We start from the raw sequence: 20,130 nt of genomic DNA on the forward strand, positions 1-20,130 counted from the left end.
GTTGCTTCACTGGCCCAAGTTGGCACCATCATTGCGCTCTTCCCAGGCGAGGCAGATCAGTCGCCGGCTTCTGGACGGCTGCTCAGGGCCTAACTTATTTTTGAGGAAGCTTTTGTCCAGATGCTTCTTGGGGCGCAGGCTCAACTTAGAGTGCCAGGCTTCCCTGCCCCACCTCAAGACTGGCTTGGAATGTAATTTCCTGATAGCACTGCTGCTGCTACTGACATCTATCCTTAGGCAACTCTGCCCTTCCTGGCTACCTGTCACACAGACCCCAGATCAGAGGATATGTTTGTTTGTTTGTTTGTTTGTTTGTTTGTTTGTTTGTTTGTTTGTGATGATCATTGCAGACTTCTCCTAATTCTTATGAAACCACAATTGTCTTGAAGAACTTGTCCTTTCCAGGATTTGGTGCTTCTGCAACAGTAAGGTCTTTCAGAGCATTTAGTCAACCACAATGCCAGGAGCAGAGGTCTGAAGGCCTGGGGTCAAGCCCTCACCCTTTTACTCTACAGGCTGTGTTTCTGGGCAAGCTTCTCCTCCCTGGGTTTTATTGTTTTTATTTATAAAATGAAGATGATGATATCAACCATATCCCCTTCCTAAGCGGTCAAGGTGAGATAGTATATAAGACACCCTTGGCATTCAAGGATATAGTGTTTGTGGTATTATCTGTGAGTGCCCAGAGGTCCACGTGTGTGCTTATTTGTAATTATGCTGAGGTGTGGAATTGAATTGCACACCTTGAAGCTATCACACAGGAGGAAACCACCTCAGCAGAGTGTAGGTTCAGCCAGCCTCACAGGATTCACATCTCTGCATGGCTCTGTTGTTCTCTATACATTAAAATATAAAGCAGATCTCAAAAATGGGTTTTTTAGTGATGGGGAAGAGGGGTCTCCCAACAAAATCCAGTTGTTAATGTCACAGCAATATTTTAAAATTTAGAGAATCCCAAAGGTCTCAGATGTAATGCTCTAAAACATCAAAAGTTTTCTGTCAGCAAAAGTGCTTTAGAACTGCAAAGTTCTGTGTGGATGTGCCTCGTGGTTGGGGTGGGGCTCGTGGTTGTCATTACCCAGCAGCAGTAAGACTGCAGGACGAAGAGCCCACTTCCCAAACCCACAGGCACCTCAGTACGTGAGAGAAGGAGGCGGGGTCCAGAGCCCCGGGCTGCCTCCCTTTTCCTGCTGACGTGCTTCTCCTTTACTCCTCCTCCCCATGCAGGTTTCGCCTCCAGTGCCACCGCATTGTCAATGACACCATCTTCACCAACCTGATCCTCTTCTTCATTCTGCTCAGCAGCATTTCCCTGGCTGCTGAGGACCCCGTCCAGCACACGTCCTTCAGGAACCATGTACGCATCCCCTCTGTTCTCCGCACCCCTTCCTCCCAGGAATGTGACTGGCCCCTCAGCTTCTGCTGCTGAGCTCATTGTTCAGTCAGGAGCCCAATTCCAACTCCCATAGTCAAGTGCACAATAAACATTTCTTTAAGAGATTAGGGCTTTGCTAAAAGCCACCTAAGGACCACAACAAGCAAGTAAAAGAACAGGTACCCAAATGCCTCAGGCTGGCCTGATTGACAGGGGTCAGGACCTTCACTGCCCTGTGGACGCACCCAGAAAACTCTGGTTGCCTGTAAACTTAGTGAAAGACTAACCCCTGACTCCCTACCTGGCTCCCAGTATGCTCTGGCCAGTCCTAATCATTAGGGAGAGAGGGAGCATTGGTAAATAGGTGCCCATTGCTAAGGCACCCTCATGTAAAGGAGAGCTTCTGTAGAGTAGAAAACTATATGGCTCCAGTGAACCAAGGCTCCAGGGAACATTAAAAGCTAGAATAAGAATTGCTATTATCTCAAAGCTTCCAAACTTGTTTAAATCCTAACCAGGTGGTCATGGAGAGAGGAGCCTTCTGATCTAAAGACACAGCCATATAACCACTCAGTGGTCCTGCTTGATCCAGAGCTTTCTTACTAAGAAAGTTATTGGCCTTAGCTCTGGCCCACTCACCTAAGATATAATAAAACATGAAACCATGCAGCCTTCCCCCAGGCTGGGAGGCCTCCCCTGGAGGATACACTCTCCTGTGACCCAAAGGACACTTACTAGTGTAGATTTCCACCAACTGGGAAGCTAGCTGAGTCACACCCATGTCGGTTTAGCACTTTGCATCTTCCTGCAGGAAAAAAAAAAACTTTACTCTCTGTCCTTTTGACAAATATCTAGCCCCCTGGTCTGATTTGGGTTTGTAAGTACTGGATTAATGAGGAAAGCATCAAACCAGATGCTGATGGACCAGGACTGGCTGAGGCCTGCCCTGGAAGCTCCCCTCGCCATCTGGGGACTTCATCCAGAGCCACTAAGCTGCCTGAGGCCAGCCGCTTCAGGTGCAGTGCTGTGTATGTGCCACTCGTCTCCTGACTCCTTGCCATCTCTCTTCACGTGGAAAGGCTCAAGTGGCATGTACTGTGGGTTTGAAGTGTGATTCCTTTTCTGGTGAACATCGCTGCTTTCTCCCTTCCCCTCCCCACCCCCACTCCGTTTCTCTTTGTTTTGCAGATTCTGTTTTATTTTGATATTGTTTTTACTACCATTTTCACCACCGAAATTGCTCTGAAGGTAAACCAACACCCCCCATCCCCTCCTGTCCTCCTCCTGCCGCTCTAGCTCTGCTGCCGTCTGTCGCTAACACATGCTCTTGTTGGTGTCCGGTTCTCTCTGAGCCACTAATCAAATTGTGCTTATTTTTCAGATCCTAGGCAATGCAGACTATGTCTTCACTAGTATCTTTACATTAGAAATTATCCTTAAGGTAATGCAGTCTGAGTAGTGCATTCTCTCTGCCTCTTTCTCTATCTCTGCCTTGTCTGCCTGTCTCTTTTATCTCTTATTTCTTTCATGCTTTCTTTTTTTACTCTCAAGCCTGAAATTGAAAGAATTATTGCCCCTTACTTCATGCTACCATTTTGCTCAGGTTCAGAAGCCAGAAGAAAACCCACCCCCAACCTGGCACCTGCCTCCTCTCATCCTGGAAGAGGCATTTGGCTGCTAATGTCAGCACTGATGCTGTGCTGTCCCCAGGTCTAGCCCTGTGCAGTCAGCGGTACCCCCAACACACACACACACACCCCAGTCCCCACCCCCCACACACACCACACCACACACACATGCGTGCGCGTGCGCGCACACACACATACACACACACACACACACACACACACATCATCTCTGGGCAATCAATGACTGGCCCCTGCTTAGAACTCTCCTTCCCTCCTTCTGCCCAAAGGAGATGCCGCACAAACTCCAAAGGTGGAGGAGCTCAAGGACCAGGAAAGAGTCACCTTGGCTACCCCTTTGATGCCTGTTTACTCCTTCCTCAGTAGTTGCTGCCGACATCAGGGCTAAGCTGGAGTGGGGCCTGTGCGGTAGTAACCGTGGGCCTAACGTAAGATTTGGAGCCAGCCTCCCAACAGAAGGCTCTTGACAGACAACCCTAGATAACTTCTGGACCCCCAGTTACCTGCTAAAAAGCTTTGTAACAATGCCCCTTGTCCCGGGCATGGAAGAGGGAGAATTATATTGGAGAGCTAAGTCCAGGGAGGTGAGAAAGACTCTGGAGCCCCCAGGCCCTAAGCCCTGGGCTTGAGTGCACAGACTAGCCCCACTTGCTGCTGGCAGCTCCACGTGCAGACACTGCCATTTATGGAACTGCTACAGCTCTGCTGTCCTGAAACGGCAGAGCCCAACTCCAAACAGCATTAGGATGACAGATTTTTTTTCTAAGTTTTATCTTATTATTTATACAAATATCTAATGTATGCCTTACATTTATTTTATTATAATGTATAAGTTTTTCCAGTATGCTCTGAGCCTCTAAACCAATACATCGCCAAGCCAGTTCATCTGAGGTGTAGGGTGTGGGTTCTGAGACCTGGGAAAAGTGCATTCAGCATTTGTTCTCTCTCAGAATGAGGGGGTGGATTTTATTTTTACCCCACACAGAAAGGTCAAAAGCTGTGAAGCACGTGTTTCAGCTTGGTATCTTCTTCCTGAGACACTTGACTGGGATGCTCCTCCAAGGAGTCCAGGCTCCCTTTTCACCCCTTCAGGTGGCTGATACTAGCCAGGGTCCACACCGCCCATGCACCGCAGCCAGCCCCAGACCCTTCTTTTTCTGATGGAACTCCCAAGTCATGGCCCGACCCTTTCATGTACATGACAGTTCTGTCACCTCCCCATACAATTTCAGTGGGGCAGCTTTATGTGCCTTTCTGTACCCAGACCCCCAGCTTCTGTCCCAGGTTCCAGCTAACAAGAGTGCTTCTCAGGTGTTTGGTCTGCTCAGAGGGAGCAGATCTGGCCAGGCCCGCCCCGGCGGGTAGGGAGAGGGCCTCAAGAGCTGCCTGGCTGCATTAGGATGCACTGCTGTAAAACCCCCTTTCCAGGGTGAGCAGATTTTTCCCAGATTCAGACTCTGGGAGACACACAAACACCCAAAATTCTTCCCTGGGACAAAAAAAAAAATCTTTGAGACCCAATTCTCAACACCCCTCTACAGAGCCTTCCTGTGGATTTCAGTGGTGCTGTTTTCCCTTCAAGACTGCCAAACAAGCAGACAAAAAGTCTCTTTACGAACATTGTCATGACAAGATCCTTCCCACCCTCCCACCCTCTCCCTCTGCCACTCCCTTATTCTCAGTGTGCTTCTCAATATAAACCCCAACCCCAGTCACTTCCCTGCACCTCCTTCCCACGGGGTCCGGCCTGGCCTGGAGGCCTGTGTCCTGCCACAGTACAGACCGTGACAGTCACCCAAGAGGGGCATTTAGTATCAGGAGCAGGTGATAGGCTTGGGAATATCTGGCCTTAAAGAGAAAAGGCCTGTAGGACAGCAGTAAACCTGAATGATGCAAAGGCCTGTCACACAGACGAGGGAAGAGGTGGAGCCAGGACCAATGAGTGGAAATTACAAAAGATAAGACGTATTTAATAGCTAGAATTGCTGCCTAAAAAAGTGGTGGCCACCCATAGCTGGACAGAGGGGCATTCCTGCCCTTCCAACTCAGAGTCATGGACCCTATGTCCCACTCTTTTCCTCTCCCCAGGCTGAAAATACCCCAGCAGTAGGCTTTCCTGGGCAATGGCTTAGAACTTTCAGGAAGCAGGAACTGGGTGGGCAGCAATCAGCAAAGCAGAGTGAAGGAAGGACTTCACTCTGGGTACCTGAACCTGGCCTTTTTAGATGCCCTGAATGCTACCAGTAATTTTCAAATAAATGCTCCATTTTTCAGCATCCATTTGCCCTTTCTCTTACAGCCACCCTTCCTCTGGCCCTGCCTCGGCATGTGCCCCCTACACACACACACACACACACACACACACACACACACACACACACACACACGCACACTTTCCCCAAGCTAAATCAAAGGACAGAAGTTGGTGCTCTGAGCCCCATTAGCCCACTTAATAGAATGTTTTTCCCTGAATACAGGTGGCTCTGTTGGGGCTCAGTAGCACCCTCACAATATTCAAGCCAGGAGCGAGGCAGGAGCAGACTCAGCCCCTTCTTTAAGAGAACAGTGGGATGTCTAGGGAAGGTGCTTGGTCTTGAGCAGGTACAGAGGCACTCTGGTTGACATGGACCATGGGAGCCACTCAGTCCACTCTCTGGGGTCCTGAATCTTCACTGAGAGACAGGGCAGAAGGCGGGCATCCGGAGAGATCGTCAGCTATGTTCCCCTGAAACCTGTTATATAATATACCCACTTCTAGAAACTATTGCAGGACACAGGTGCCTGAGTCCCCTGTGAGCCCCTGTGGCAAGAGATAAATGGAAAGAATTAGGTTGCAAGAGCTATTTTTGCCAATTTCCCCTGTGTTTTCTTTTGAATTGCTCTGCAGACATGTTGCCCTGGGCATGCTCTGATTCCAAAGAGATAAACTGGACCCCGGGTGACCAGGATGCTGCTCTCTCTCTCATCCACCCACTTCCAATTTTTCTCTTTTGCTGACGTTTTGTGACCCATGGCCTTTCACAACCCTTAACCTGGAAACCCATCAACCTTAATTCAAGTCAACAAAATTGGAAAGGCTATTTGTCGAGCGTCTACTTGGCTTTATCCCGAACTCTGAGGGAGGCAAATAGCCAAGTCCTGTAACAGTGCTCATCGTCCAAGGGCTGTCACATGGCTTTCTGTACATGCCTCAGAAAGCCAGGGAATAATGTGCCCACTCTATAGGTGAGGAATGGAACTTACTCATGCAGGAAGAACCCAGAATCCAAATTCAAGCTATCTGGCCCAACACTCACATGGCACTCAGTACCAGCAGGATAGTTTTCTATCTGTTTTACATGTAATAACGCAACTGACGCTCACAGCCCTATGGGGTAGATATTTTCATAATCCATTTCTCAGATGAGGAAACCAAAATGCAGAGAAGTTACGTAATTTGCCCAGGGCCCACACAAAAAATAGAACAGGGTTGGGGTTCAAACTCCAACAGCCAGGTCCAGGTCTGTGCTCTTTCACACGCAGTGCAAACCCCTCTGAACACACAGCTCTGGCCTCTAAACCGCCTGCCGTCTAGAAGCAAGACAGTGCATTTAGGATATTTGGCACAGACCATAGCACCACCTGAGGCTAGGACGTGGAGAGATGCTAACTGCCAGAGTTATTGGTAGAACTTCTTCCTGAGCATTATAGGAACACCTGGCCCAGTTTTCCTGACACTGCGGGGCTTTCAGAAATGAACTGGGGAACCAGGATGGTTGTGAGCCTCCCGGGCATGCCCCATTTTCCCCCACATGTCTAGTGTCCTAAGCTGGCCCTGAGGTAGACAGAATTTGGAGAGTAGGTTGGGAAACCTGATCAGGGTAGCATCAGCTAAGGACTCCTCAAGGCTGGAGCCATGGATATGTGATGAGGAGTGGTGGGAAATGATGGGATGGCAGCCTAATTGGAAAGGGGTTCAAATATAGGATTGAAAAGTCTGGAGTTGCCTGGTAAGTAAAGGAGCCACCGATACATCCTGAGCTGAGGAGTCTTTAGTGGTTATCAACAGTTGCAGAACCCTTATCTTGGCACTGTATCTCCTTCTTCAGTCCTGCCTGCCACCAGCCCTCTGTCACCTCACTGCTTTTCAGGGGCCCAGCCCAAGGCGTGCTATGGGAGGAAAGGGTGGGGTGAAGGGGTCTCAGGCTTGGACAGGGGCAACTCACGCTGGTGTCTATGTGCCTCCCTGCAGATGACTGCTTATGGGGCTTTCTTGCACAAGGGCTCCTTTTGCCGGAACTACTTCAACATTTTGGACCTGCTAGTGGTCAGCGTGTCCCTCATCTCCTTCGGCATCCAGTGAGTAGGGCTCCGTCAGCCACGATGGGGCATGCAACTTGGAATGGGTGTCAGAGAGGACATAAATACTCTGGGGGGTCCTCCTGCACCCCACCCATGGACCTGTGATGGGAATGGACGGGAGGCCTCTAACTTGTACAACATGCAGCTTTGATTGCTTGTGCCCGTGTCCTCAGTGGTGTGACAATTGGTGTATGTTGATCCAGCAAGAACATGTTTAAATGTCTGGATCTTGCCTTGACAGGCAGGGCCAGGCCCAGTTATAATGAGAAGAATGTCCCCAGGGCCTTCCTACCCCCTCCACCCTGTGCCCAGTGTCCTTGCTGCCCTCAGCTCCAAGGACCTGCCATTGCCATCACCTGCCCTGATGTGTGGTCCATCTGCCCTCCCTTTCTTTCGCCTCTCTGTCCAGTCAAAGCACCTGATGGGTGACCACGGGAGGGAGAGACCAGGGAGGGAGGGAGGGAGGGAGGGAGAGAGATAGTTATTTTCAATCTTGGCTTGGCTGCACAATGGAATCACCTGAATAGTTTTTCAAAAGACATTTGCCTCAGATTTTTATTTAATTGGTCTGGGGTACAGCCTGGGCTTTAGGACTTTTAAAAGCTCTCCAAGTGATTCCACAGTATGAGTGCAACCAAGGTTGCAAGTTTGCTCAGGTTTAAAAGCATCTGACTACTAGTTTCTCCCAAGTTCTATCAGCTGGTAGTATTAACCCTACACTTGCACTTTAGAGCAATTTCACAATTTTCTGTGGTCTTCACAAAACCCATGAGGTAGGCAGGGCAAGTGCTCTTATCCCCAGTTTACAGATAGAAAAACTGAGGTCAGGACATTATGGGACTTTCCCAAGGTCACACCAATGGCAGAGAAAAGGGCCCTGGGCCTCCCCTCCCAAGGGTGTTTTCATGGTCAGCCTAGAAAGTGTGAAGAAGATGGGGTGTAAGGAGTGAGACTTTCCTATGGTCATCAGTTACATGACCCACAACTGTCTGCCTGCAAGCCTACAGGTCTAGATTCTAATCCCAGTGCTGCCACTAAATCATTATTTAACCTTTAACCCTTCTTCAGTCTATGCTTTCCCCACCTGACCTTGAAATCCCTTCCACTGTGATCCAGTGCAAACAGACTCCCTCCCTGAGATACCCAGATAGATAGGAATGCCCTTTGAATCCTTTGGAATAAAAGAGCCAGGAACCAGAGAAGTCAGATCTTTCTATGAGCTCCCTCTTCAGCACACCATCCTGATCACGTGAACAATGAAATCAGCCTTGCTGATGTGTCATACATTTTTTAGGTCCCAAGGTGGGTATGAGGCTCTTCAAAAGCTAGAAAAGCTTATCTCACTCAGATGATTAGCGTGTGAGTGTTAGGATGCACTTCAGAACTGCTCCCCAACTTGGCATGGTGAGTAAGCCCACCTGGGCAGATGGATAACGCTTCCTGCCAAGGGGGCTGTGGGGGACCTGTGCTCTAGTGCCTCCTCTCCACTAGGGAACAACAGTGGCCTGAGGCTCCCAGAAGTTCTGCTTTGGCCCTGGCATCCTAGGTGTGTGGAACGTGTTGTGTAGAATCCATTTCTTCAAGTCCTGACTGTGCTATGAACCAGACAGCGTTTTACATATAAGCATAATGGGCAACTACCTAGGACACATGCTTAGAGATGAGCACCAAAATATCTCCTCCTTGTGCCCACTACCTCCAGCCACAGACCCGAAGTCCTACCATTTGTGTAGTATTTCTTCAAGTTCAGTGATGTCTCCATCAGGCACAATAATATAAGCTGCCATTTATTCAGTTCATAATATGTGCCAAGCACACTGCTAGATGATTCACGTATGTTTTTTATTCAACCCTTGCAACAACCTCATGAAGTGATTACTATCCAATATTACAGATGAAGAAACTAGGGCTCAGAAAAGTTAGGAAACTTATCCTCAGTGACTTGGCTGGGAAGTGGCAGCTGGGCTTGCATTCAGGTTTGCCACATCTAAATCTGTCTCTGACACTGTAAGTGCCCTTGAGTAGCACATTATTTTGCTGATGAATCCTGGTGAGTTGCTTTTCATATTATTTACTCACCCACAGGAAAGCTGGGTCACAGGAAAGCTTCAGGTCCTCATGGGGTGGGAGATGGGAGTAGAGAATGGTCCCAGGACAAGAAAGCCCCCCAAACAGATTTCACATTTTCACAAGTTTGCCTGGGCTTAGCCTGCCAGGACACCCCCTCACCACAGTATTTCCTGCTTTTGCAAACACAGGAGAAGCTCACTCCCCTGCCGTGCTTCTCTTTCTCAGGTCCAGTGCAATCAACGTAGTAAAGATCTTGCGAGTTCTGCGAGTACTCAGGCCTCTGAGGGCCATCAACAGAGCCAAGGGACTGAAGGTGAGAAGGGTGAGCCGGCAGGAAGCATCAGTCAGCCTGTGGAGGTGGAGCTAAGCTGAAGTGAGGGTGGGCCCGAGGGAGGAGATAATGGCTCCTGTGTTGGAGCCTGGACTCTCCTGCCTGCACCTCCAGTTCAATTTCAGGAACACAATCAGAGGCAGCCACTCAGAATCCGAACTCCTAAGCAAAACTTTTGCAAAACGGAGACCCAACACTAACTGGTGCCCCCAATGGCAATGAGGTCCCTATTTCCGACCCCTATAAAATGGGAAGTTGGCAGGGCTTTTGTCCCTGTAGCTACCTACAGTCCAATGAGAGCCCTTGAGCTCCACTGAGTTCCAGCACCATGTGACCATGGGAAGGTGCTCCGCCTTTCTGAGTGATTTCCCACCATGGTAAGGGGGCTGCCCATGCCGCCTCCCAAAGAGGTCCGTGGCTTGGCTAAAGAGAGCTCAGGCTGCAGCCTCTTCCTGAAGCCACACCCACTCCGGCCTTCTCTCCCACGGCAGCACGTGGTTCAGTGTGTGTTTGTCGCCATCCGGACCATCGGCAACATCGTGATTGTCACCACGCTGCTTCAGTTCATGTTCGCCTGCATCGGGGTCCAGCTCTTCAAGGTACAGCCTCGGCTCTGATTCATTTTGGCTCTTCCTTCTCCTCCTATCAGCATGCCCAGGAAAGGGACCTGGCAAATACAACAAAAAGAAGATGGTGGCCTGGTCAGACCTGGCATGAAGGTCACCACAGCCCTGCTCAGCTTCCCAGACCAGAAAAGGGACAGGCTTGGCAGGAGGCATTACCCCCGCAGCGAAGACCCCTCTCCCTTTCACACTGCCTGTGCTTCAGGTCCTGCCCTTCCTTCTGACAAGAAGGGGAGAGGGCCTCCTATGGCCCAAAACCTCCGTGCCAGGCACCTATCCCTGTTATCAGCAGCATCAAGGCCACCCTTGCACACCCAACTCTAGAACCCTGCATCTGCTCATGTTCTTTCAGTGCTTCTGACAAGACCCCTCCGCTACAGGGAGGGCGGCGTCCTTGGTTTCCGCTCTTTTCTGCCTTAATCTGTTCATTTCTGCTATCCTCCCATCTGAAGCAGTCTTCCCCCAGCTCTCTCCCACCCACCAGATAAACTTTCACTTGTTTCCTTTCACCTAATTCGTCCCTCCAAGCCCAGTTCCACTTCTGCCTTCCTCACGAGACCTTCCTAACAAGCACAGTGCTCATGGATTGGAGCTCCCTTTTTTTGAATTCCAATGGCACTCGAGACACTGACTGCTTTATATATGTGCATCAGGTCTTCCCCACCTGGATTCTGGTCTTCTTGCACTTTTTGTCCCAAGTCCTTAGACAGTGCTGGGCTATAGAGATGACCACTTTTGATTGATACATTGACTACAATGAACATCTCCAATCACTTTGTTCTTCTGCCTTCCAGGGAAAGCTCTACACCTGTTCAGATAGTTCCAAGCAGACTGAGGCAGAATGCAAGTAAGTACAGGCTGGCAGACAGCCATTGCCAAGGCTGGTTAACTCAGGGGTTGGTCACTCAGCATGAGAGGAGGGACAGCCCATTCTTCCTCAGACACCAGTGGCAGCTGGACTTCTACCAGTGTATAATCTGGTCCCATGGACATAATATGTAACAGGTTCTATACACTGAGGCTCCTCCCAATGGCTAGAACTGTGGGGTTTAAGCCTAACTAGTCCCATCCACCCAGCATGCCAGGAGTCATTGGTGGGTCAGTTATAGGGAGATGAGACACCCCCAAAATTAACTCTTTCCCCTCCTTTCTCAGGGGTAACTACATCACCTACAAGGACGGGGAGGTTGACCACCCCATCATCCAGCCCCGCAGCTGGGAGAACAGCAAGTTTGACTTTGACAATGTTCTGGCGGCCATGATGGCCCTCTTCACTGTCTCCACCTTTGAGGGGTGGCCAGAGTGAGTATGCAAATCAAGGCCTAGTCACCCTGATAGGAGGGGCCAAGACATTGTCCTCAGACACATTCCCCATGTCTTATTACTGTCCCACACCCCTTCCCAGAGGTCATACTTACCTGTGTCCTCCCCAGGCCATGAAGGCATGTTTCTAGAACAATCTGTAGACCATCATCATTACTACAACATAAACTCTTCTTTTTTTTTTAAAGATTTTTATTGGGGAATTGGGGGGATGGGAACAGTGCTGGGGAATTGGGGGAAGGGGAACAGACAAGTTGCTGCCGTTTTGTTCTTCAGTCTAGTTGTGGAGGACGTTGCTTCACTGGCCCAAGTTGGCACCATCATTGCGCTCTTCCTGGGCGAGGCACATCAGTCATTGGCTTCTGGACGGCCGCTCCCTGCGGCTGCTGGCCACTCACGCTGGCTGCTGGCTACACACGGTAGCCCATGGCAACCCACTGCCACAGGGGCTGCAGCCTATGCCATTGCTGGCGACTCACAGCAGCCCAGCTCCAGGTTGAGCTGTTGTTCAGCATCTTAGCTGTGGAGGGCAGTGTCACTGGCCCTCATATGTGGGATCCGAACCGGGGCCCTCCAGCGTCCCAAGCCAGTTCATAACCATCGCTCTACTCGGCCGGCCCACTACAACATAGACTACTTTTTCTAGAAGATGTCAACATTTCAGAAACTCTAAACAAAAACGAGCTTCTTTTAGCACCTCTTCCTAATCTCAGAGTGAGCCACAATGATAGGGTCTCTGTCAGGGCATCTGGGAGTGGGGTGTGAGCCTCTCCAGTGTGGGCCTTTGGATCACCAGAGGATTCAAGATTACCACTCCCAATGTGCACTCATTGTGGGTGAAGATGGCGGAAATGTCTCTGTTTCACTAGACTCTACCCCAACCTCCTTAGAGAAAGCCTTGTCTACATTTACTGAGGAAAGGAAGAAAGGGATGGAAGCCTGGGTCCAACTTTATCTGCAGAGGTAGTGTTTTCATGCCTAGATCACCCCTACCAGTCAGTTTGTTCTTCAGGTGCTCCATATAGCTTCATACAGACACCTGCTCCCTCCCCCTTTTGTATTCCAGTGAAATCATCATCTGAAAGTCAGAAAATTCTAAATATTATATTTCTAAGTCAATAGTAGCACGTGGATCTTAGACAAGAGTCACTATTGTTGTATGGTAAAATATAGATAATACCTAGAGGATAATACCTTTGTCACTGTGTCAGGTGACAAAGGAAGGTGAGGAGATGGTGTCTGTCCCTGAGAAGGAGTAAGCGTCATGGGCACAGAGGAGGGCTTTGTGGAGGGCACACACATGCCAATCACCTGAGTGTGAGTCCAAACTGTTGCTGAACTGAATAAGCCCAGTCATTTGTTACCTAGTATTTTTATCTAAATGGATATTTGATCTCTGATGGATTAATTTTATGTTCACTGTAATATCCTCTGAGTATATGCCAGTTTGCAAAGCTGTTTCACCAATATTTCCAGGATTTGAAATCAATGTCCATAATTCATGTTACATTAAAATAGTTCTTGGCCATTTCAAAACACCTTCATATACATTATATCAACTACCTGGCCAGGTAGGAAAGTCAGGAATTATTGTCTCCATTTTACAGATGAAGAATCTGAGGCTCAAAGAGGTTAAGTGATTTGCCCAAGGTCACATGACCAGTAAGTGGCAGAGCTGGGACTTGACCCCAGGTCTTCTGACTCCCAGCCTAGATCTCTTTGCAGCACCCCTGAACCCAGGCCTCCTGGAAGCAGCAGCGCCACCATTCCCCAGAGGTGACCCTGTTCCTCCAGTTCCCTCTGTGGACCTGTCTCCCCCTCCAGGCTGCTGTACCGCTCCATCGACTCCCACACAGAAGACAAGGGCCCCATCTACAACTACCGCGTGGAGATCTCCATCTTCTTCATCATCTACATCATCATCATCGCCTTCTTCATGATGAACATCTTTGTGGGTTTCGTCATCGTCACCTTCCAGGAACAGGGAGAGCAGGAGTACAAGAACTGTGAGCTGGACAAGAACCAGGTAGTTTCCTAGGGAGGAGAGGAACGAGGCGGCAAGGGGAAGCCGGCCACTGAGGAACAAGAGCATCTGGCAGTCTGCAGCCCCCAGAAGAGATATCACCTGTCTGCTCCTCAGTGAGAACAGGGGCCCCAGTCGCTGGAGGAGCCTGAGCAAAAGAAGTGCAAATCCCAGGCCTGGCAAATGCCTTCATTCGGCCAACAAGTATTTGTTAAGCCTCTACTTAAGGAGACTCTGTGACAGACTGGGGAAAATCCTCTGCCCTGTCTAGAAGTTGACGTGGGTTAGCACCACTGGTAAAGAGGAAAGGAACTAGAACAATGAGGGCTTGATAATTTGGGGGACGGGGAAGGGCACAGCATTAGAAAACCACAATTAAATGGTTTCTTAAGTAAAACCCAGAGGCCTGTGCATGAGGTGGGGGCAGGATAGAGGCTTAAGTAGGAGTGCTATGGTCATGCCCAGTGCCGTGATGTGTTCTGTTAGCCTATGAACAAGAGCTGGCAACTCGTCTGTGAGGAATGCAGCTGTTAGGGTGGGCTGTAGCGGCAGTCACTAAGGTCAGTTCCCCAGCTAGCTTCCCCCTTGGGAGGAGTCCGTGGGGAAATACATTCCTGTCTGTGAGTTACATCAGGTCTGCTTAGGGAAGGAACATGGTACAGACGCTCAGCTCGGCCCCATTTAAGCCAGCTGGACCCCTCACGGATTTTGATGTCAAGGTCTTAGGATTAAACTCATCATTCTGGCTGCTGTATAGACTTTGGATTGGCAGTAAGACCAGAAAGAAGGAGGCCATGTTAGAAAGTGTATATGAGAGACGATTAGACCCTCCTGTACTATCAGGTTAATGATAGTAAAGGTGGAGAGAATAGGAGGAAGTAAGATGGGTCAGGCTTAGAGACTGGGTGTGGAGGCTGAGGGTAACTCAGCCCATACATCATCCAGGTGACTAAACCCACTCTCCCCCCATTCCTGCCCCTCTCTGCCTCCCTCCCAGCGACAATGCGTGGAGTACGCCCTCAAGGCCCGACCCCTGAGGAGGTACATCCCCAAGAACCAGCACCAATACAAAGTGTGGTACGTGGTCAACTCCACCTACTTTGAGTACCTGATGTTTGTCCTCATCCTGCTCAACACCATCTGCTTGGCCATGCAGGTCAGTCCAGGGGACCCCTGGTCCCTGCATGGGGGACAATGCTATGGGAGGATATGGAATGTAAAAGAGCTGCACATCGTCTGTGCTCTGCCACCTTATTGGTGGCCAGAGGAGGCAGAAAGAACAGAATAACTGTCCTCTCCTCGAGATGGAGAAGACAAGTGTCCCTTTTCAAGGACGCGCTCCTCTCTGGGATCTTAAGAAAGAATCCATAGTCTCCTGGGTTGAGAAAATGGAGAGAGTGGAGGAAATGGAAAGCAGAGGGTGAGCTTGAAGTGCCCGTTATTGTCAGTGAGGTGCTGCGTGTGGAGATTGGTTCTCCATCCACCTGTCTTCAGGGAGATCTACTCGTGCTAGAGCTCTCTTGAGTACCAGGTTTCTCCATAACATTGTCATAACCCAAAGAAGGAGCATAGAACTCTGCCGACCTCTGTTTCCAGAGATGACAGAGAAGGGAAGAGCCTGTCAGGTCCTCTGAGGCTGCTGGACTGCCCACTGAGACATGGACGGCCCTCCGGAACTAGGTTTAGGGAAGATATCTGTTGAGATGAGGGTAGTGAGGAGTGGGGGTCCCTGCCTCATTCTCACAGTTTCTCCCACCCTCAGCACTATGGGCAGAGCTGCCTGTTCAAAATCGCCATGAACATCCTCAACATGCTCTTCACTGGTCTTTTCACTGTGGAGATGATTCTGAAGCTCATTGCCTTCAAACCCAAGGTAAGTCCTGGGAACAGACTTCAGTCTGCAGGCACCAGAGGGATGGAGGAGAGGGGAGTGGGAGTGCTGGGGCGAGGGGCAGAAATGGTCCATAAAGGACCATATATTCTCTGATGACAAATGCTCCAACTCCTACATCTGCCCAGGGTGGACTATGGCTGGGATGTACAGGAAGCACATTCCTCCCCTAGCTGAGCCTCTCCTTCCAGGGGAGGCAGACAATAGTCCTTCTTCTCCCATTCCCCACCCTGTCTCTACCCCACCCCAGTACATAATATAGAAGAAACTATGCCCACAGACCGGCAAACCAAACCTCTCCAGGCCCACCCCCCCAGATCCACTCAGGCCTCTGTTCTCCCCTCCTCCCTTTTCATCAGCCGCACAGGCCAACCTCAGTGTAGAACGCTCAACCAGGGCTGCATTTACTCAGGTCTCAGTGATTCAGCCCATAGGGGCCCCCTGTTTCCCACGTGGGCAGCTACACCATTGTTCCCTTGCACCTTCCAGTACAGGAAGGGAAGTTACCTGCAAATGTATGTGCTTTGCTCCTTGTAAGCAGCTCCGGGGGGGAAAAAAAAAGGTGGGAGAGAAGAGTAGACCCTCAGATGAAAGAGGCTGGATTACCTGTCACTTTGGATTATCTGGATAACCCTGATAAACCTCCCTAACCAGCCCCACCCCTATTGTCCTGGATAATGGAGGAGCTGGCTGGTCTGAGCAGCTCCTTCCATCTTCTGCCCTGAGGACAGGTCAGAATCACTGCCATCCATGGACCTGGGAGTCACAACCAGGGCAGCAGCTCTGAGGGAAAGTGTATAGCAACCCAGTGGCTCCCCCTGGCTACCACAACGCCCTCTGCAGAGCCATGAGAAGGAAGAGCTGGTTCTAAGAGAATTGCACCTTACAGACTTGAGAAAACCTCTGTAGCATTCCGAACCTTCTCTTCCCCTCCTTTATCAGTTTTCCCAGATGCACACAGATCAACAGAAGGAAGAGTCCTTGGCCATAGGACTCCATTTTTATTCAAACTTTTACTTGTCCCAGGACTAATTAGGGTGGGGTGGGGGTGCTCCTTGGCTGTTGGATCCATGTTCATTAACAAGCTATCCATGATCTTCTTTGAATTAATATTCAGCTAACATTTCTTGATAACCTACCATGTGCTGCACATACCTCGTTGCATGTAATTCTCAAAACACCCCTCTAAGATAGGTATTAGCACCCCATTTTAGGGAAGAGGGAAGTGAAGCTCAGAGCAATTAAGTGTAATATTAATTACGCCACTATTAAGTGGCAGAACTGGGAATAGAATTAAACAACTCTGACTTTGCAGTCAATATAATTTCCACCACACTGAGCTGTTAACACCTTTCCACATCAAGTGTTCTGCTGGGTACTTTTCAGAAAGAGGGAAACAACCTTTGATGGAGTTCAAAGATAGGACAAACAGTATTCTTATAGTGCTAGTTCTTCCTCTCACTCAAAAAGTGCCTAGGGATCTTGGCTAATTTTCAGAGGATAAGACTCCTAATAAACATCATTTGGTGATAAAAATGGGGTTTTCCTACATCCTGCAGGGCAGCAAATATACTATTTTCACTTTCCCTTCCAAACCCAGTCCCATTTAGGGGCATAAGTTTTGTTCTGACCTAGAGAAACCACTGAATGTTCCTGGCCACCACTGTAGGGCCCGTAGTCCCTCTGCCCACCAATGGTCCTATTACAAGCCACATGGCCCAGGAGTGCTGACAGATTCACAGCCACCACATGACCGGGAGAGGCTAGGAATGCAGGGTCATTGCCAAGTTGAGCTTCAATTTCAGATGGCAACCTCTAACAGGGAAACTGGCATCATTTTCACCTAGTTCCATAAGACATATGGTTTAAATGTTTCAAAGCTTTGAGTCATTTCACAACTGACTCAGATGTGTTTCTGATGATGTCTGATGCAGTCTGCAGAGCCCTGCAGGGGACTTCCTGAGTCGTGTTTCATGAGCACAGGAGATGTTTGGAGCAAACCTGCCCTAAGAAGCAAATGAAACTGACACCTGCAGGGGCCTCCACCTGAAAGACACTCTCCCTAAATCCTGCAGCTCTAGGAATAAGCCAGTTTCCCAGGCAGTAGCCAGTTGTGGTAGTCTAAACCATAAAGTGCCTCCTACTTTCCTCAGTCCGTAGTTTTCTAGCATAAGGAGATGGATAAAAGAAGAGAGACTCTTCCCAAAGCAGGAAGAGGGCCATCCTGGGGCCATTTGCATTCCACCCACCAGGGTCAGTCTGTGGTGTAAAGAGAAAGGAAAGTGGAGCTTTTCTGTGAATACCTAGAAAGAGACTTCCGGCAATAGAGGGGTGAAGGTCACTGGCTGGCCGAAGGAGGTTACCCAGTTGGGAGGAGTGTTGGGAAGAGCAGGGCTCCCTGGATTCTCATTCAGCTGTGTTCTTAATTAAGGAATAGACTCCAGGAAAAGCATCCCTAAAACTTCCAGACAGAAAACCAAACCAGAAACTATTTGAAACTCTGGTAGAAATATGTAGCTGAATCTGGCCCAAGAACCAGGGCTTCTAACAGTGACCTAAAATACAGAACAGCTCTCATATCTCCCCATTAACTGGGATTCTGTCGGCACCATTTTGTTCATTGGCATGATTGTTGGTGTGGTATGAGTGGGTTTGCACTTGGAAGCATTAGCTGTAAAAGGACAGTTAGGCAGCAAGGATGTTGAAGATTCATTGACATTAGTCACAGACAAAGACAAGTTATCTAAAGTTGTCCCTGTTCGACTTTTCATCTATATCTCTTTTGTCTCTGTGATTGGCTGGTTGATTGGTCGGTCAGTTGGCTGCTCAATCGGTTGGTCAATTTGTACTCTTACTTTATTCTTTCATTGTCTTCATGGTGACTGGCGTTCTCAAGTTCATTTCTATCTGTTCTCACCACTTTATGGAAAATGAATTTACTCAAGTAAGTCCCTGCCCCAAATTCAACTGCCCCACTCCTTAAACTCACACTCTGTTCCAAACACACACAAAAATTATGAGTGAATATAAACCAGTTTAGAGAAATTAAGCCCCCCAGAAAAACCTCAGAGATCTGTGGTGATGTCTGAAAGAGTGGAATAGATGATAGCAGAATTGATTTGAACACCTACCTTGAAGATAAGCAGATAGCACCTGGGTCCTACATGATTGTGCAAGATCAAGTTGATCAGCATGACAAACTTTTGGTTAGACTGGACTGAAAATAACTAAATAGCTGGATTATCTTCTTCTAATGAACTGAAATTTATCAGAAAAGATGGAAAAATATTTTTGAGATACACTTTATGATACACACTGAAAAATATCCAATGCCTAGGAATAATTCTAACAAAAAAGTCTCAAATCTCTACAGAGAAAACTATAAAATATCATAGAGAGGCATTAAAGAAAACTTAGCAAATGGAAAAACATATCATGTTCATGAACTGGAAAACTCAATATTATAAAGTTGTCATTTCTCTTCAAACTGATCCATAGACAATACAATCCCAATTAAAATTCCACATTGACCTTTACCCAAGGTGAGAATGGGGAGAAAAGAGAGCCATCCAACAAGTCCCTTATGGTCAATAGGATGGCCCCAGGTGGTCCCAAGACTTCAGCCCAGCTCTGACATCACAGGGAGGGCGAGGCAGGACCCCGGTTCAGGAAGTGGTGCCAGTCACAGACACTCCACTGTCGGCACAGGTTTTAGTACCAGAGGGAGTGATGATGTGACTTAGTTGCCTGGAATTTGCTGTTGACAATGACTCAGCAAGAACGAGGAGGCGGGGAGCTGCAGAGGAAATCGGTCTGCCCAGGAAAGGAGGAGCTCGCCCAATTAGAAGCCTCCCACTTGCGCTCCTCCTCCCCATCAGTCTGCCCGTGGATCAAGGTGGGGTGAACAGGCAGAGACTGCGACTTTTGAGAGGTCCCTCCTTCCCCTTGGCTGCTTCCTGCTCAGAGAGCACCCAGTTCTCACTGCCTCTTAGTTCCTACATCCCCAAGGGTCGGACACTGGAGGGGATTTGACCCTGGCAGCTCTCTGTCATCAAAGCCTTGGCCTCCCTTTTCAACTTTCTCCCAGCTTGAGACTAGCCCAGAGAGGTGAATGGAACCAAAGCAAAAACATTCATTGACCCTCCAGGCCCCCAGCTTCTTGAATAAGAGCAACAGAAGCCTCTGGGCTCACTTTCATGTTGCAGGACAAATGAGGGCCCGAAGGCATTTCAAACCTAAGGGAGGAAGTGAGGCCTCTGGAGCAGCACTGTCACAGGGAACTTTCTGCAATAATGAAAATGTTCCATATGCACTGCCTATAAAATAGTCACCAGCCTCCTGTGCCTATGGAGCACCTGAAATGTGGCTACTGCAGCTGAGGAATTGATTTTTTAATTCTATTTATTCTAATTAAATTTCTATAGTCACATGAGGGCGGCAGCTGCTATATAGGGCAGCCCAGCTCTCTAGACCCTGCTTCTTTCCCATGACATTTGCAGTTTCTGCT

The 20,130-nt window shown here is 49.0% G+C and overlaps 1 protein-coding gene across 31 annotated transcripts in view; it reads left to right on the plus strand.

Annotated features, from left to right (window-relative positions):
- Nucleotides 1-20,130, plus strand: part of CACNA1C (calcium voltage-gated channel subunit alpha1 C) — a 776,856-nt gene that overhangs the window by 681,229 nt on the left and 75,497 nt on the right. For 18 of the 31 annotated variants that reach the window (XM_019654082.1, XM_019654049.1, XM_019654052.1 and 15 more), the window contains 10 exons: nt 1,228-1,357; nt 2,564-2,623; nt 7,253-7,359; nt 9,658-9,745; nt 10,255-10,362; nt 11,181-11,233; nt 11,542-11,688; nt 13,534-13,735; nt 14,730-14,888; nt 15,495-15,605. In XM_019654082.1, coding sequence (XP_019509627.1) covers nt 1,228-1,357; nt 2,564-2,623; nt 7,253-7,359; nt 9,658-9,745; nt 10,255-10,362; nt 11,181-11,233; nt 11,542-11,688; nt 13,534-13,735; nt 14,730-14,888; nt 15,495-15,605 — 1,165 coding nt within the window. Of the gene's footprint in view, nt 1-1,227; nt 1,358-2,563; nt 2,624-2,756; nt 2,817-7,252; nt 7,360-9,657; nt 9,746-10,254; nt 10,363-11,180; nt 11,234-11,541; nt 11,689-13,533; nt 13,736-14,729; nt 14,889-15,494; nt 15,606-20,130 lie in introns of all 31 variants that reach the window. The other 13 variants (XM_019654050.1, XM_019654059.1, XM_019654057.1 and 10 more) reach the window with 2 other exon arrangements.

Source organism: Hipposideros armiger, unplaced genomic scaffold, assembly GCF_001890085.2.
Source record: "Hipposideros armiger isolate ML-2016 unplaced genomic scaffold, ASM189008v1 scaffold_213, whole genome shotgun sequence".
Lineage (NCBI taxonomy): Eukaryota > Metazoa > Chordata > Mammalia > Chiroptera > Hipposideridae > Hipposideros > Hipposideros armiger.